This window comes from Oncorhynchus nerka, linkage group LG21 (assembly GCF_034236695.1).
Source record: "Oncorhynchus nerka isolate Pitt River linkage group LG21, Oner_Uvic_2.0, whole genome shotgun sequence".
Taxonomy (NCBI): Eukaryota; Metazoa; Chordata; class Actinopteri; order Salmoniformes; family Salmonidae; genus Oncorhynchus; species Oncorhynchus nerka.
Genome location: NC_088416.1, coordinates 10,812,275 through 10,830,440, shown reverse-complemented (window position 1 = coordinate 10,830,440; position 18,166 = coordinate 10,812,275). Strand labels below are relative to the sequence as shown.

General features: G+C 44.9%; 1 protein-coding gene across 1 annotated transcript; it reads left to right on the top strand.

Moving 5' to 3' along the window:
* The first annotated feature begins 16,133 nt into the window (after positions 1 to 16,133).
* LOC115103885 (uncharacterized) lies at positions 16,134 to 17,950 on the top strand. Its single transcript, XM_029624911.2, has 5 exons — positions 16,134 to 16,367; positions 16,607 to 16,954; positions 17,125 to 17,185; positions 17,304 to 17,345; positions 17,589 to 17,950. The coding sequence occupies exons 1-5, from the start codon at positions 16,187 to 16,189 to the stop codon at positions 17,653 to 17,655; spliced, it is 699 nt and encodes a 232-aa protein (XP_029480771.1). The 5' UTR covers positions 16,134 to 16,186; the 3' UTR covers positions 17,656 to 17,950.
* Positions 17,951 to 18,166: the final 216 nt, after the last annotated feature.

Below are 18,166 nucleotides of genomic sequence, written 5' to 3'. Positions count from 1 at the left end.
TTTTGGTTTCCAGTGTATTATTTTCTATATGCCAATACCTGATTTGCTTGTGTTAATTAATACAATTCTGTTAAATTAAGTATTCAATTTTAATCTCAAAGAAATGAAACCCAACATGTATTATTAAGTTGTCATTATTTGGAGGGATGATCGTGGTACGAAATGAGATATGTAAAAGAAGCTACCCACTGGGTATAGACATCAATTCAACGACATGGTGGGATAAGTACCCAACTATCATACCTGAGTAAAAGTAAAGATACCTTAATAGAAAATGACTCAAGTAAATGTGAAAGTCACCCAATAAAATACTACTTGAGTAAAAGTCTAAAAGTATTTGGTTTTAAATATACTTAAGTATCAAAAGTAAATGTAATTGCTAAAATACACTTAACTATCAAAAGTAAAAGTATAAATCATTTCAAATATCTTATATTAAGCAAACCAGAAGGCTCCATTTGATTTTTTTATTGACGGATAGCCAGGGGCACACTCCAACATTTAGACATCATTTACAAATGAAGCATGTGTGTTTAGTGAGTCTGCCAGATCAGAGGCAATAGGAATGACCAGGGATGCTCTCTTGATAAGTGTGTGAACGTGACAATTTTCCTGTCCTGCTAAGCATTCAAAATGTGCTTTTGGGTGTCAGGGAAAATGTATGGAGTAAAGAGTACATTTGTTTCTTTAGTGAAGTAAAAGTAGTCAAAAATATACATACTAAAATAAAATACAGATACCCCAAAGAACAACTCAAGTAGTACTTTAAAGTGTTTTTACTTAAGTACTTTAAACCACTGAGTCAATGTCTATCCCATGTTGGTTTAATGTAATTTCATTGAAATGATGTGGAAACAACGTTGATTCAACTAGTGTGTGCCCAGTGGGGATTAACAGAACATGTTATGAGCCTTGGGTCAGTGGATGTTGGGGCTTTAAAAAAAACTAAATGGGGGTAACAATAACATGAAAAAATTACAAACATACTGTTAGATGAATTTAGTTCTTATGTGTTCATTAACCAATTCAATTAAAACACTGTCCATTTCTAAGAATTTGTAAAGTTCTTATTTGCATAAAATGGACAGAGACCAGCAACCAAAATTAGCCAATAGCGTTTATTCTCGTGAGCTCTGGTCATAATACCATGTACATTGGTTTATACATTTCATCATAAATGTCCCTCCTCCTCTCAGATACAATGGAAATATACTTCACAAGCCTTCTCACATTGTCTGCCACCTGTTAAACAATCTACTACTAGCTCAAGGTCTCTCCCCTCCCTGGGTAGGGACAGAATGTCCTGTAAGGAACACAGTATTCCAGACGGTCTTGACGATAGCTCCATTAGTTTCTAACAAGGAACAGAAAGTCCTTGTTCTAATTCTTGACTAAAACTACACACATTATATTCAGTGTTATGATTATAATAAGATTCATACATTCACACAGTGACAGGGTAGTATTCTGTTTAGTTATAGTTCTAAGCTAAATGTATACATAATTTAGTCATTATTCATAAAAATCCCATAACACATACCTAAGAAAAATATATCCTGTGCATTGATTCAAATATCTTGTGGTTCCTCTAATCACAATTTTGTCATTTTGAAAGCATGATTAACAAAGAAATCTGTACACGTTACATAACTTAATTCTTCATCAATTGATATGGGAGCAGAAATCAGCCCAATATTAGCCAAATAATAGTAATTCTGCACAAAATCCATTCTCCAAAATTCTGCTGGAGAATGGGAGCAACTGTAATGATATGACAAAAATGTCAGTCAACCCAGCAAACCAAAACTGGTTCTGTGAACGTTTCCAGAACATTCATTAGGTTGCCCCAAAAGTTATAATAACACAAAACGGTCCAGTTGTGCTGATGATTATACAATGTTTGTATAAAACATTTGCCTGATGTTGAAAGAACGTTCCCAGAACACAGTTTCTTATTACATTACCTGGAAACCCAATAAGAACATTGGGACTCCAGTTTCAACTGACCTGAGCCCTAGGACCGTGCCCCAGGACTACCTGACATGATGACTCCTTGCTGTCCCCAGTCCACCTGACCGTGCTGCTGCTCCAGTTTCAACTGTTCTGCCTTATTATTATTTGACCATGCTGGTCATTTATGAACATTTGAACATCTTGGCCATGTTCTGTTATAATCTCCACCCGGCACAGCCAGAAGAGGACTGGCCACCCCACATAGCCTGGTTCCTCTCTAGGTTTCTTCTTAGGTTTTGGCCTTTCTAGGGAGTTTTTCCTAGCCACCGTGCTTCTACACCTGCATTGCTTGCTGTTTGGGGTTTTAGGCTGGGTTTCTGTACAGCACTTTGAGATATCAGCTGATGTACGAAGGGCTATATAAATAAATACATTTGATTTGATTTTACAGATGTTGTGCACAACATTTGAGTGAATGTTAGAACATTCTATGGATGTTTCATTTTTTTTAATTCTGAAAAAATCCAAAACAATATTTCAAAGTTTTTGGGATATTATCATCCGAATGTTAGATAAAACCCTAACTTAATGGGAATGTTATTTAATGTCCTGGGAATGTTCCTGGTTTTCTGTTTGTTCTGAACACTCCATAGCCTTAAGGCAGGAAACACATCATTACAAACGTTGGCCATGCAAAACAGGGTTAAAACTATCATATTGACCTAGTGGACTGTCAGTCCTTGCATCCCTTAGCACTACAGAATATCAAGTGGCAGGGCTGATGTTTTGTTCTTTTTTAAATTAAGCAGTAGTCCTTTTTTCCCCCCTTCCAATGATGGCTTGTAATATATTCTTTGTGGGGTTTATTTTCAAGCCATTTGACAATACATCTATAAACAATGAGGTATGTGAGTGTTTGTTGACAACTCCTTTAACGATTTGCTCAGGTTTCATTATTGTATTTGTCTACAACAGTAAAGTTATTTCATCAGCTGGAACCCTGGGAGGTATTTAAAGCCGTAATATGATGTTCTTTAATGTTATTTTTTCAGTGTACATTTCAGCTGTGCCCATGGTGCAGACGACCGCATTATAACCTCAATATAGGATACTATATACTTGGTTCACAGCATTTCACACTGTTCTTAACAGATCACCCAGATACAACATGAAGCTGGAGCTGCTGGTGTAATTAGCCGTAGCAGCCTTGGTGGTCCCCAGGCAACTCTCCCAATGTGAGCTGAAGACCAAACTGGAGGAAGCAGCCCTCAAAGTCAGGCAAAGAAAATACATGAAAAGGGCATCAATGGATGACATCTTGGCCAATTATTTTGTAATGAAGTTTGTTGATTGAAGTTACCCCGAAGATCACTTCAAATATCAAGACCTGTCTTTGGGGTCCATGACTACCTATTAATGTAGCATTGCTGTAAACCTTCAAATATCTACATTTACATTACATTTAAGTCAGTTAGCAGACGCTCTTATCCAGAGCGACTTACAAATTGGTGCGTTCACCTTATGACATCCAGTGGAACAGCCACTTTACAATAGTGCATCTAAATCTTTTAAGGGGGGTGAGAAGGATTACTTTATCCTATTATTCCTTAAAGAGGTGGGGTTTCAGGTGTCTCCGGAAGGTGGTGATTGACTCCGCTGTCCTGGCGTCGTGAGGGAGTTTGTTCCACCATTGGGGGGCCAGAGCAGCGAACAGTTTTGACTGGGCTGAGCGGGAACTGAACTTCCTCAGTGGTAGGGAGGCGAGCAGGCCAGAGGTGGATGAACGCAGTGCCCTTGTTTGGGTGTAGGGCCTGATCAGAGCCTGGAGGTACTGAGGTGCCGTTCCCCTCACAGCTCCGTAGGCAAGCACCATGGTCTTGTAGCGGATGCGAGCTTCAACTGGAAGTCAGTGGAGGGAGCGGAGGAGCGGGGTGACGTGAGAGAACTTGGGAAGGTTGAACACCAGACGGGCTGCGGCGTTCTGGATGAGTTGTAGGGGTTTAATGGCACAGGCAGGGAGCCCAGCCAACAGCGAGTTGCAGTAATCCAGACGGGAGATGACAAGTGCCTGGATTAGGACCTGCGCCGCTTCCTGTGTGAGGCAGGGTCGTACTCTGCGGATGTTGTAGAGCATGAACCTACAGGAACGGGCCACCGCCTTGATGTTGGCTGAGAACGACAGGGTGTTGTCCAGGATCACGCCAAGGTTCTTAGCGCTCTGGGAGGAGGACACAATGGAGTTGTCAACCGTGATGGCGAGATCATGGAACGGGCAGTCCTTCCCGGGAGGAAGAGCAGCTCCGTCTTGCCGAGGTTCAGCTTGAGGTGGTGATCCGTCATCCACACTGATATGTCTGCCAGACATGCAGAGATGCGATTCGCCACCTGGTCATCAGAAGGGGGAAAGGAGAAGATTAATTGTGTGTCGTCTGCATAGCAATGATAGGAGAGACCATGTGAGGTTATGACAGAGCCAAGTGACTTGGTGTATAGCGAGAATAGGAGAGGGCCTAGAACAGAGCCCTGGGGACGCCAGTGGTGAGAGCGCGTGGTGAGGAGACAGATTCTCGCCACGCCACCTGGTAGGAGCGACCTGTCAGGTAGGACACAATCCAAGCGTGGGCCGCGCCGGAGATGCCCAACTCGGAGAGGGTGGAGAGGAGGATCTGATGGTTCACAGTATCGAAGGCAGCCGATAGGTCTAGAAGGATGAGAGCAGAGGAGAGAGAGTTAGCTTTAGCAGTGCGGAGCGCCTCCGTGATACAGAGAAGAGCAGTCTCAGTTGAATGACTAGTCTTGAAACCTGACTGATTTGGATCAAGAAGGTCATTCTGAGAGAGATAGCGGGAGAGCTGGCCAAGGACGGCACGTTCAAGAGTTTTGGAGAGAAAAGAAAGAAGGGATACTGGTCTGTAGTTATTGACATCGGAGGGATCGAGTGTAGGTTTTTTCAGAAGGGGTGCAACTCTCGCTCTCTTGAAGACGGAAGGGACGTAGCCAGCGGTCAGGGATGAGTTGATGAGCGAGGTGAGGTAAGGGAGAAGGTCTCCGGAAATGGTCTGGAGAAGAGAGGAGGGGATAGGGTCAAGCGGGCAGGTTGTTGGGCGGCCGGCCGTCACAAGACGCGAGATTTCATCTGGAGAGAGGGGAGAAAGAGGTCAGAGCACAGGGTAGGGCAGTGTGAGCAGAACCAGCGGTGTCGTTTGACTTAGCAAACGAGGATCGGATGTCGTCGACCTTCTTTTCAAAATGGTTGACGAAGTCATCTGCAGAGAGGGAGGAGGAGGGGGAGGGGAGGAGGATTCAGGAGGGAGGAGAAGGTGGCAAAGAGCTTCCTAGGGTTAGAGGCAGATGCTTGGAATTTAGAGTGGAAGAAAGTGGCTTTAGCAGCAGAGACAGAAGAGGAAAATGTAGAGAGGAGGGAGTGAAAGGATGCCAGGTCCGCAGGGAGGCGAGTTTTCCTCCATTTCCGCTCGGCTGCCCGGAGCCTTGTTCTGTGAGCTCGCAGTGAGTCGTCGAGCCACGGAGCGGGAGGGAGGACCGAGCCGGCCTGGAGGATAGGGGACATAGAGAGTCAAAGGATGCAGAAAGGGAGGAGAGGAGGGTTGAGGAGGCAGAATCAGGAGATAGGTTGGAGAAGGTTTGAGCAGAGGGAAGAGATGATAGGATGGAAGAGGAGAGAGTAGCGGGGGAGAGAGAGCGAAGGTTGGGACGGCGCGATACCATCCGAGTAGGGGCAGTGTGGGAAGTGTTGGATGAGAGCGAGAGGGAAAAGGATACAAGGTAGTGGTCGGAGACTTGGAGGGAGTTGCAATGAGGTTAGTGGAAGAACAGCATCTAGTAAAGATGAGGTCGAGCGTATTGCCTGCCTTATGAGTAGGGGGAAGGTGAGAGGGTGAGGTCAAAGAGGAGAGGAGTGGAAAGAAGGAGGCAGAGAGGAATGAGTCAAAGGTAGACGTGGGGAGGTTGAAGTCGCCCAGCACTGTGAGAGGTGAGCCGTCCTCAGGAAAGGAGCTTATCAAGGCATCAAGCTCATTGATGAACTCTCCGAGGGAACCTGGAGGGCGATAAATGATAAGGATGTTAAGCTTGAAAGGGCTGGTAACTGTGACAGCATGGAATTCAAAGGAGGCGATAGACAGATGGGTAAGGGGAGAAAGAGAGAATGACCACTTGGGAGAGATGAGGATCCGTGCCACCACCCCGCTGACCAGAAGCTCTCGGGGTGTGCGAGAACACGTGGGCGGACGAAGAGAGAGCAGTAGGAGTAGCAGTGTTATCTGTGGTGATCCATGTTTCCGTCAGTGCCAAGAAGTCGAGGGACTGGAGGGAGGCATAGGCTGAGATGAACTCTGCCTTGTTGGCCGCAGATCGGCAGTTCCAGAGGCTACCGGAGACCTGGAACTCCACGTGGGTCGTGCGCGCTGGGACCACCAGATTAGGGTGGCCGCGGCCACGCGGTGTGGAGCGTTTGTATGGTCTGTGCAGAGAGGAGAGAACAGGGATAGACAGACACATAGTTGACAGGCTACAGAAGAGGCTACGCTAATGCAAAGGAGATTGGAATGACAAGTGGACTACACGTCTCGAATGTTCAGAAAGTTAAGCTTACGTAGCAAGAATCTTATTGACTAAAATGATTAAAATGATACAGTACTGCTGAAGTAGGCTAGCTGGCAGTGGCTGCGTTGTGGACTTTGTAGGCTAGCTGGCAGTGGCTGCGTTGTTGACACTACACTAATCAAGTCGTTCCGTTGAGTGTCTTGGTCTTGGTCTTACTTTTCTATGTTTCCTTTCTGCTCATAACATGACATGGTTTTTCCAGTTATCTTACAGTATTCTGGGACATAACCCTGTGGTGAAAGACAAGGTCCCTTCGACGAATAGGCATCCTGGCCAAAGAGAGAGACCTGTCATGAGGGCCAGATACCCACCGTTTAGCTGGAGGCCACAAGATACCATTCAAAGGACCCGAAAACAAGGAAAATGGTAGCCATGAGTCAGAAAGAGACAACGGATCTGAGAGAAGTCAAGCCAACCTCTCACTGAGAGGTAGATGCCAACGACGAGAGATGCAGACGAGACAGAGGGAAAACACAACGAGCTCAGAGTGAAACCTTCAGTGAAATGCAGACGTCCATTGTTCAGGAGGCTGTTCAATGACTGGCCAAAGAGAGACGCAAAGTCGAAGGAAAGTGACGATGAGAGCAATAGCAACGAAGAAAGACGGAGATCGAAAGCGGCGAAACTCAGATCGCAAAGGAAAGTCGGAAGTCGGAATGCAGATGTCGATAAACCAGAAAGTGAATGTTATGAGGAAGACGCAAGGAGGGGGAAAAAGAGAGCCATCCACAACCCGGGGAGAAAACACAACTAACTACAAATGGCCATACCCATGAGTCTCTATATACGGGCGGTAGGTAGTCTAGCACTTGGGAGCGTTGGGCCAGTAACCAAAAAGTCGCTGGTTTGAATCTCCGAGCCGACTAGGTGAAAAATCTGGCGATGTGGCCTTGAACAAGGCACTAACCTTAATTGCTTCTGTAAGTCCTTATGGATAAGAGCATCTGCTAATTGACTTAAATGTAAATATGGTCTACTCCAGCAGAGCGATCAGATTGCCTGTGCTTTGATTACTCGATCTGTCAATCTCTGCCAGACAATGTGCAGTGGTGAGCAAAATACATCCTTCTGCCACAAACCTATTTAGCATAATGTTAACATATAATGTATGATTGGTTATTCATATATTCTACATTGAGATGAGTGTTCGTGGACTTGGTTAATTGAACAGAACCAAAGCTGCAGACCATACTATTTACCAAGAGAGTTTTCATCTGTATTTTTTTGTAAATGTCTATCTACCACCATAAACCGATGCTGGCACTAAGACCGCACCGATGTGAGTAAGACCTTTAAACAGGTTAACATTCGCAAGGCTGCGGAGCCAGACGGAATACCAGGACGAGTACTCAGAGCATGCGCTGACCAGCTGGCTAGTGTCTTCACCAAGGTCATTATAGTAAACTAAAACTAAAATTTGAAAAAACGATTTAGTAAACTGGAATAAAATAATCAAGAAAAACATTTGTAAAACTATACTGAAACTACCATATTTGACTGCGAAACGAAATAAAATAAAAAGCATCATATTATGATGTTCAGTTGTATTTTGTATTTTGTTTTGGGGGGTTTTCAAATGGACTTTTCAAGCTTTTTTTGATGGATTTTTTCAAGCTTCTGATTCTGGCTGGTAAATGCTGCCAGTAGATAGCAATGTTTCAAATAGGCCTAGCTTGTGCATCACTATCACTAGCTATCACCAGAGTGGAAGAGGCGAAGCGAGAGGATTAACTCGGCCCAAAATCTGTCCCTGCGAGATAAGCAGATTATTTTGCAGGAAAGTCTATGAGAGAGTATCAAATTACGTGAGGTTTATTTGATCAAATACAGTAATGTTTAGGTTGTTACAAATGTACTGATATAAGTGGACGCATGTGGCATTCGGCAACTTTCAGAAAAACGACTTGTACCTGTTCACACGCCTTTCTGCCGTCTCATTGCTTAGAATGGTCCCACCTGATCTTGTCTCCTCCCATCTGCTTTCCATCTTTGAGGACATGTATTTTCATTGTCAGAATGGTTTCTTGAAATCTTGTCAATATAATAAATAATCTTTGCTATCACTAGCTAACGACAGGGAAGAATTCTGAAGCAGAGACAGTAGAGAAAGCAAGACACCCCCTCTTTTTTTTCTGATTGAGGCGGGGCCACTCTGGTGTGCTTATTGCCCCTGCCCCACGGAACATGCATGCATTAACCAATCGTTGCGTGCCACATCATTGACTGTGTCATCGACTGACAGATTGCTATAACATATGATGTGATTATATGATACTTAAATACCTGTCCAGACTTTGTAAGATTCATCAGGAGTCAGCAATGTCTGAACAGAGGAACGCGCCCCAAGTCACAAATAGGGCGCCTCCCATACAGTGGGGCAAAAAAGTATTTAGTCAGCCACCAATTGTGCAAGTTCTCCCACTTAAAAAGATGAGAGAGGCCTGTAATTTTCATCATAGGTACACTTCAACTATGACAGACAAAATGAGAAAAAAAATCCAGAAAATCACATTGTAGGATTTTTAATGAATTTATTTGCAAATTATGGTGGAAAATAAGTATTTGGTCAATAACAAAAGTTTATCTCAATACTTTGTTATATACCCTTTGTTGGCAATGACAGTATTTATGCTGCAGTAGTTTATGTGTCGGGGGGCTAGTGTCAGTCTGTTATATCTGGAGTATTTCTCCTGTCTTATCCTGTGTCCTGTGTGAATTTAAGTATGCTCTCTCTAATTCTCTCTTTCTCTCTTTCTCTCTTTCTTTCTTTCTTTCTTTCTTTCTTTCTTTCTTTCTTTCTTTCTTTCTTTCTTTCTTTCTCTCTCTTGGAGAACCTGAGCCCTAGGACCATGCCTCAGGACTACCTGGCATGAGGACTCCTTGCTGTCCCCAGTCCACCTGGCCGTGCTGCTGCTCCAGTTTCAACTGTTCTGCCTGCGGCTATGGAACCCTGACCTGTTCACCGGACGTGCTACCTGTCCCAGACCTGCTGCTTTAAACTCTCTAGAGACAGCAGGAGCGGTAGAGATACTCTCAATGATCGGCTATGAAAAGCCAAATTACATTTACTCCTGAGGTGCTGACTTGTTGCATCCTCGACAACTACTGTGATTATTATTATTTGACCATGCTGGTCATTTATGAACATTTGAACATCTTGGCCATGTTCTGTTATAATCTCCACCCGGCACAGCCAGAAGAGGACTGGCCATCATTCCAGACACCCTTTGTCATGTATTGTCATGTTACGTCTTGTCCCTGTGCTTTCTCTTCTCTTCGTTTCCCCCTGCTGGTCGTATTAGATTACTTTCTCTCTCTCTATCTCTCTCTCTATCGTTCCGTTCCTGCTCCCAGCTGTTCCTCATTCTCCTAACGACCTCGTTTACTCTCTCACACCTGTCCCCTCTTTTGCTCTTTTGCGTATTTTTCTCATCGCCTGTCGCCGTCAGAACGTAACTATGATGTGGGAAACCGCGAACTGCTCGCCATCCGCTTAGCCCTAGGCGAATGGCGACAGTGGTTGGAAGGGGCGACCATAAGAACCTTGAGTACATCCGTTCTGCCAAACGACTTAATGCGCGTCAGGCTCGTTGGGCGCTGTTTTTCGCTCGTTTCGAGTTCGTTATTTATTATCGTCCGGGCTCAAAGAACACCAAGCCTGATGCTTTATCCCGTCTCTTCAGTTCTTCAGTAGCCTCCACCGACCCGAGGGATTCTCCCTGAGGGCGTGTTGTCGGTTGACTGTCTGGGGAATTGAGAGGCAGGTAAAGCAAGCACTCACTCACACTCCGTCGCCGCGCGCTTGTCCTAGGAACCTTCTTTTCGTTCCCGTTCCTACTCGTCTGGCCGTTCTTCAGTGGGCTCACTCTGCCAAGTTAGCCGGCCACCCCGGCGTTCAGGGTACGCTTGCTTCTATTCGCCAGCGTTTTTGGTGGCCCACTCAGGAGCGTGACACGCGTCGTTTCGTGGCTGCTTGTTCGGACTGCGCGCAGACTAAGTCCGGTAACTCTCCTCCTGCCGGCCGTCTCAGACCGCTTTCCATTCCCTCTCGACCGTGGTCTCACATCGCCTTAGACTTTATTACCGGTCTGCCTTCGTCAGCGGGGAAGACTGTTATTCTAACGGTTGTCGATAGGTTCTCTAAGGCGGCTCATTTTATTCCCCTCGCTAAGCTTCCTTCTGCTAAAGAGACTGCACAAATCATCATTGAGAATGTTTTCAGAATTCATGGCCTTCCGTCAGATGCCGTTTCGGACAGGGGTCCGCAATTCACGTCTCAATTTTGGAGGGAGTTTTGCCGTTTGATTGGGGCTTCCCTGATTGGGGCTCCCCTGGGCAGAATACGCTCACAACTCGCTTCCTTCGTCTGCGACCGGGCTATCTCCTTTTCAGAGTAGCCTCGGGTACCAGCCTCCTCTGTTCTCGTCCCAGCTCGCCGAGTCCAGCGTCCCCTCCGCTCAGGCTTTTGTCCAACGTTGTGAGCGCACCTGGAAGAGGGTCAGGTCTGCACTTTGCCGTTATAGGGCGCAGACTGTGAGAGCCGCTAATAAGCGTAGGACTAAGAGTCCTAGGTATTGTCGCGGTCAGAGAGTATGGCTCTCCACTCGTAACCTTCCCCTTATGACAGCTTCTCGCAAATTGACCCCGCGGTTCATTGGTCCGTTCCGTATTTCTCAGGTCGTTAATCCTGTCGCAGTGCGACTTCTTCTTCCGCGACATCTTCGTCGCGTCCACCCGGTCTTCCATGTCTCCTGTGTCAAGCCTTTTCTTCGCGCCCCGTTCGTCTCCCCCCCGTCCTTGTCGAGGGTGCACCTATCTACAGGGTCCGGAAGATTATGGACATGCGTCCTCGGGGCCGTGGTCATCAGTACTTAGTGGATTGGGAGGGGTACGGTCCTGAGGAAAGGAGTTGGGTTCCATCTCGGGACGTGCTGGACCGTTCGCTGATCGATGATTTCCTCCGTTGCCGCCAGGTTTCCTCCTCGAGTGCGCCAGGAGGCGCTCGGTGAGTGGGGGGGTACTGTCATGTATTGTCATGTTACGTCTTGTCCCTGTGCTTTCTCTTCTCTTCGTTTCCCCCTGCTGGTCGTATTAGGTTACTTTCTCTCTCTCTATCTCTCTCTCTCTCTATCGTTCCGTTCCTGCTCCCAGCTGTTCCTCATTCTCCTAACGACCTCGTTTACTCTCTCACACCTGTCCCCTCTTTTGCCCTCTGATTAAGTCTCTATTTCTCTCTCTGTTTCTGCTTCTGTCCTTGTCGGATTCTTGTTTGTTTTGCCCTTGTCCCGTCCTGTCGTAATCTGCCTCTTCATCAGATGCTGCGTGTGAGCAGGTGTCTCTGTCCTCTACGGCCCGCGCCTACCCGGAGGGACCAGCAGTCTGTTGCCGCTAGCCCTGCTATTCTCCTCTACTACTAGAAGGGGGACTCTCCTGTAAAGATAGAGGATTTATGTTTTCCCTGTTTGGACATCTCCTCTAAAGATTGAGGATTTATGTTTTCCCTGTTTGGACATTAAAAGACTCTGTTTCTGTTAAATCGCTTTTGGGTCCTCACTCACCTGCATAACACCCTTGATCAACACCATCATTCCAGATACCCTGGATCCACTCCACTTATTATACTGTCCCAACAGATCCAAAGATGAATCAATCTCGATTGCACTCCATACTGCCTTCACCCACATGGACAAAAGGAATACCTATGTAAGAATGTTGCTCATTGATATACAGCTCAGCATTCAACACAATTGTTCCCTCCAAGCTCATCACCAAGCTCAGGACCCTCGGACTGAATACCTCCCTCTGCAACTGGATCCTGGACTTCCTGACGGGCTGCCATGTTAATGGTGACCATTAACATGGGGGCCCCTCAGGGGTGTGTGCTTAGTCCCCTCCTGTACTCTCTGTTCACCCACAACTGCGAGGCCAAGCTCGGCTCCAACAACATCAAGTTTGCTGACGACACGATGGTGGCAGGATTGATCACTGACAACGATGAGGCAACCTTTAGGGAGGAGATCAGAGACCTAGCAGTGTGGTGCCAAGACAACAACCTCTCCCTCAACATCAGTGAGATAAAGGAGCTGATCATTGACTAAAGGAAACGGAGGGGCGAGCACGCTCCCAACCACATCGATGGGGCTGTATTGGAGTGGGTTGAGAGCTTCAAGTTCCTCTGTGTCCACATCACTAAGGAATTAACATGGTCCACACACACCCACACAGTTCTGAAGATGGCACGACAGCGCCTCTTCCCCCTCAGGAGGCTGAAAAGATTTGGCATGGGCCCTCAGACCCTCAAAAAGTTTTACAGATGCACCATTGAGAGCATTTTGACTGGTTGCATCACTGCTTGGTACGGCAACTACAAGGCACCCGACCGCAAAACGCTACAGAGGGTGGTGGCCGAGTTTCCTGCCTCCAGGGCCCCTATACCAGGCGGTGTCAGAGGAAGTCCTTAAGAATTGTAAGACTCCAGCCACCCAAGCCATAGATTGTTCTCTGCTACCTTGGTACCAGTGCACCAAGTCTGGAACCAACAGGACCCTGAACAGCCATAAGACTGCTAAACAATACTGCTAAATGGCTAATCAAATGGCATCCAGGACCTGCATTGTTGCACTGACTCTCTTGCACACACTCACACTGACACCCCAGCATATTGGCAACACACACACACACACACACACACACACACACACACACACACACACACACACACACACACACACACACACACACACACACACACACACACACGCTGCTGCTACTGTCCATTATCTATCCTTTTGCCTAGTCACTTTATCCCAACCTATATGTACATAGCTGCCTCAATAACCTTGTGCCCCTGCACATTGACTCGGTACTGGTACTCCCTGTATATAACTCTGTTATTTTGACTCATTATTGTTATTCACTGTGTTTTTATTCCTTTTGTCACTATGTCAGTTTTTAAAATGTATTTTATCTTTAACTCTGCATTGTTGGAAAAGGACCCGTAGTATAGAAATAGAGAGGAAACATTCATTGAAAAACAACTTCTAACTTGATTGACACGTCACATTTGAGTTTGTATACTAATCTAACACGTCAAAATTACATTTGTGAAATCACACTAAATTTGACCTGCTTCTAGTATGTAACAAGTAAATAGCAACATTTAACATAAAGTGGTACCTCAAAGGAGATGATATGAGGACCAAATCACCCCAGTCACGAGTCTTCATAAAACAGGCGATGTCATCACTAATGTCATCATCAAGTAAAGCTTGAGGGCCAGTCAAACAAATCAAATGACATGTCATTTCTCACATGCTTTGTGAACAACAGGTGTAGACTAACTGTGAAATGCTTTAAACTAGGTGACTCTGCTTGACGTCATGGGAAAATCTAAAGAAATCAGCGAAGATCTCAGAAAAAAAGTTGTAGACCTACACAAGTCGGGTTCATCCTTGGGAGCAATTTCCAAATGCCTGAAGGTACCACGTTCATCTGTACAAACAATAGTACACAAGTATAAACACCATGGGGACCACACAGCCGCCATATCACTCAGGAAGAGTGTCTCCTAGAGATGAACGTACTTTGGTGCGAAAAGTGCAAATCAATCCCAGAACAACAGCAAAGGACCTTGTGAAGATGCTGGAGGAAACAGGTACAAAAATGTCTATATCCACAGTAAAATGAGTCCCATATTGACATAACCTCAAAGGCCGAACAGCAAGGAAGAAGCCACTCCTCCAAAACCGCCATAAAAAATCCAGACTACGGTTTGCAACTGCACATGAGGACGAAGATCATACTTTTTGGAGAAATGTCCTCTGGTCTGATGAAATAAAAATATAACTGTTTGGCCATAATGACAATTGTTATGTTTGGAGGAAAAAGGGGGAGGCTTGCAAGCCGAAGAACACCATCCCAACCGTGAAGCATGGGGGTGGCAGCATCATGTTGTGAGGGTGCTTTGCTGCAGGAGGGACTGGTGCACTTCACAAAATAGATGGCATCATGAGAAGGAAAATTATGTGGATATATTGAAGCAACATCTCAAGACATCGGTCAGGAAGTTAAAGCTTGGTCACAAATGTGTCTTCCAAATGGACAATGACCCCAAGCATACTTCCAAAGATGTGGCAAAATGGCTTAAGGACAACAAAGTCAAGGTATTGGAGTGGCCATCACAAAGCCCTGACCTAAATACTATAGAAACATTGTGGGCAGAACTGAAAAAGCGTGTGCGAGCAAGGAGGCCTTACAAACCTGTCTCAGTTACACCAGCTCTGTCAGGAGGAATGGGACAAAATTCACCCAACTTATTGTGGGAAGCTTGTGGAAGGCTACCCGACATGTTTGACTCGGGTTAAACAATTTAAAGGCAGTGCTACCAAATACTAATTGAGTGTCTGTAAACTTCTGACCCACTGGGAATGTGATGAAAGTAATTAAAGCTGAAATAAATCATTATCTCTACTATTATTCTGACATTTCACAACCTTAAAATAAAGTGGTGATCCTAACTGACCTAAGACAGGGAATTTTTACTCTGATTAAATGTCAGGAATTGTGAAAAACTGAGTTGAAATGTATTTGACTAAGGTGTATGTAAACTTCCGACTTCAACTGTATGTTCTGCCCATCGCCTAGATGGAGTGCTATGGAGGATGTTAGCCCCTGATGCTCGAACAAAGTTGACAAAAGGCCTCTAATAGACAACGGTCATTGCTATGCGGGATCCTTTGGACATCCCTACCATAAACCCTAACCTTAACCGTAACCCCTACCCCTACCATTACCCTTACCCTAACAATAAACATAACAATAACCATAACCTAACCCTAACCTTACCCACTTTACGTTTCAACTTCAATGGGTTAGCACAGACCAATAGACAATATCCTCTCCTGCAACAGCCAGGAATAAGGAAGCTGAAACCAACAGATGCCATCTTGCTGCCTTTGTTGTTCCCTAGAGCTGTACTTGTAACATGTCCTACTTTTTCCCCCATTATCTTTCGTATACCCGCAGAGTTCAATGTGAATGTGAGTAGTTATGTGATTGTCCTTGTAAGCTTTCGTTGTTTATTCCAGACAAGTTATCTGTCTGCAAACACGGTATCCCTTACATGAGCAGTACACATGAAAACAATGCATAAAAACAAACCACATTCATGGGTCTCGTATTACTCTTGGGCTGGTGTCATGTGACCCGTCAGAACATGAAAATGAAGAGACGCTGATCTTTAATTCTCAGTCGTGGTCATGAGATACCCGTGAGAATTGTTGTGTGTGTCAATCTAATTAATGCCCAACTTACTTCTCAGGTGTCACACAAAGGAAAACCCTTTGTGATACCATCCAATAGCCGTTTGTAACACATTTTCCTAGAGGCCTGAATGGAATGGTGAAACACAACACTGGGTGGATCTTTTAGGTAGTCCTTTGACTCATTTCAGAGAGCCAGATGTATTGCCTTACCTTGGATTTTTTTTAAAGGAGACAAGAACGAGTCTTAGTCAAAGGTCACTCTCAAGGGGCTAGGGCGCCACGAGTATATCTACTGTGCAACTCTCGTCTTCCTCCTCACAATTGAGGAAAGACCAGACAGAGACAACATGAAGATGCAGATGCTGCTGGTGTTGGCTGTAGCAGTCTTGATGGTTCCCAGTCTGTCTGAGGGACGGATCCTCTCAAAATGTGAGCTGAAGAGCTTATTGGAGGAGGCGGCCTTCAAATTCAACCTGACTGAGAAAGCCAGAGAGAATTATCTGACAAACAAGGACTTTGTGGCAAAAAGTAAGTTACATAACATAACTCAATGATTTTTTTCATTCAACAATCGGAACAATTTCTTAAATGCTATGGGCTGGTTTCACGGAACACGGATTAAGCCTAGTCCTGAACTAAGAAACATTTCTCGAGATTCTTCATTGAAATGGCTTCTTATTCCAAGACTAGGCTAAATCTGTGTATGGGAAATCGGCCCCTAGGAGTCCGATTGTAAAGTAACTCTCAATTGTCATTGCCTCTTCCAGTCGTCTGCCACGTAGAGAAGGCCACAGGTTTCAACACCAGTTTTGTGACTCCTTGGAGGGATGATGATGACAGCCCTACCCGCCCTGCTAAGGATGATAACCGCCCGACCCGTCCTACCCACCCGGAGCACCCTCCTAGGAGGGATAAGAGACACACTGGGGATTCTCACGGGGATTCATCCACTGAAAGTCATCAGTCCAGCCCATCAAAAGAGGACTCCAGAAAAGAAGACTCCAGCGAAGAAGAGACCATGTGGACCCTCTACGGCTTGTTTCAGCTGAGCGACCGTGTGATCTGTGCCAACGGCTCCACTCCGTCTCTGAACCTTTGCCAGATGAACTGCAGTGGTGAGTTCAATAAAATTGTCCTATCGAAACGAAATATGACAAATAACACAACAAGATCATTAATAGAGTAGTTGGATGTTAGATTTGATCTTGAGTTTGTTTTTTTATTAAAATGTCTTGTTCGAGAGTCAGTGGTGTATCCCTGTTGCGCCTTTTTTTTCTCTCTCAAGATTTGATTGACGACGACATCAGTGACGACTTGGACTGTGTGGAGACAATCAAACAGACAGTGTAAGTGTTTGGTTTTGAGGTTGATGCTTTTTCTCCATTTTCTTATTGTGTTAATATACCGTGTGCAAGTGCAGCAATTCTTACTAACTTTTGGATTGTCCTTTTTTCGTTTAAACAGGGAAAGTGGGCCCAGGGATCATAAAATGGCTTTAATGAGAATGTAAGTTATGCAAATGCAAAATGTGTGTTTTCAATTTTAAACAGAAATCTATTCTATTTCCGTCATGTTGAGTTGAAATGGGCTGGCATTCAATGTTTAAACGTGTGAAAAATGATATTAGAATGTCACTTTAGGATGTCCTTGAGTGATTTTTTTTGCGAGCACCTCTAGGGGTGTAACTGAACATGGAAATGGAAACGCTTTCTGATGTAATCATTAATATTGTTTTAATGATCCGTATAGGTTTAAGCTGCTCTTCCAGAAGGAATGTGTCATGACGGATGCCTCTAGCTACTTCTCCGAGTGTTGAATGAGAAGCCATGTCAGATGACGACCCCCCCAAAGTGTATTTTCGCACACTAATCGTTCACTCTTTAAACAATACATTGAGTTACATAGGGTGAATTTACACAGGCAGCCCAACTCTAAGCTTTTGCCCAATTATTAACCAATTGCAAAAAATGACCAATGCCAAAATATCATAATTGAGCTTCCTGTGTAAATGTAGCCATGGTGTGTAACAATTAGTTCTCATCAGCCTCATTTTCACAAAGTACACCAAAATAGAATGTATGTAGAAAGAATAAAGTTTAACAGTATATTTCTTTGGTTTGTTTAATTATCATTTGTTGTTGTTGATGTGAACACCTGCACTTACTTTTAAATGCAATTGGGATACATATATAACAGGTTAAAGCAAGGCATACCTTGGATGTAACACTGGGATAAACTGAACAGGAAGAGGGTTTACTCCGCCCAAAATCTGTTCACAAAAATAAGACCATGATGTGAGGAATTTTTGTATGGAAGTCAATGAGTGT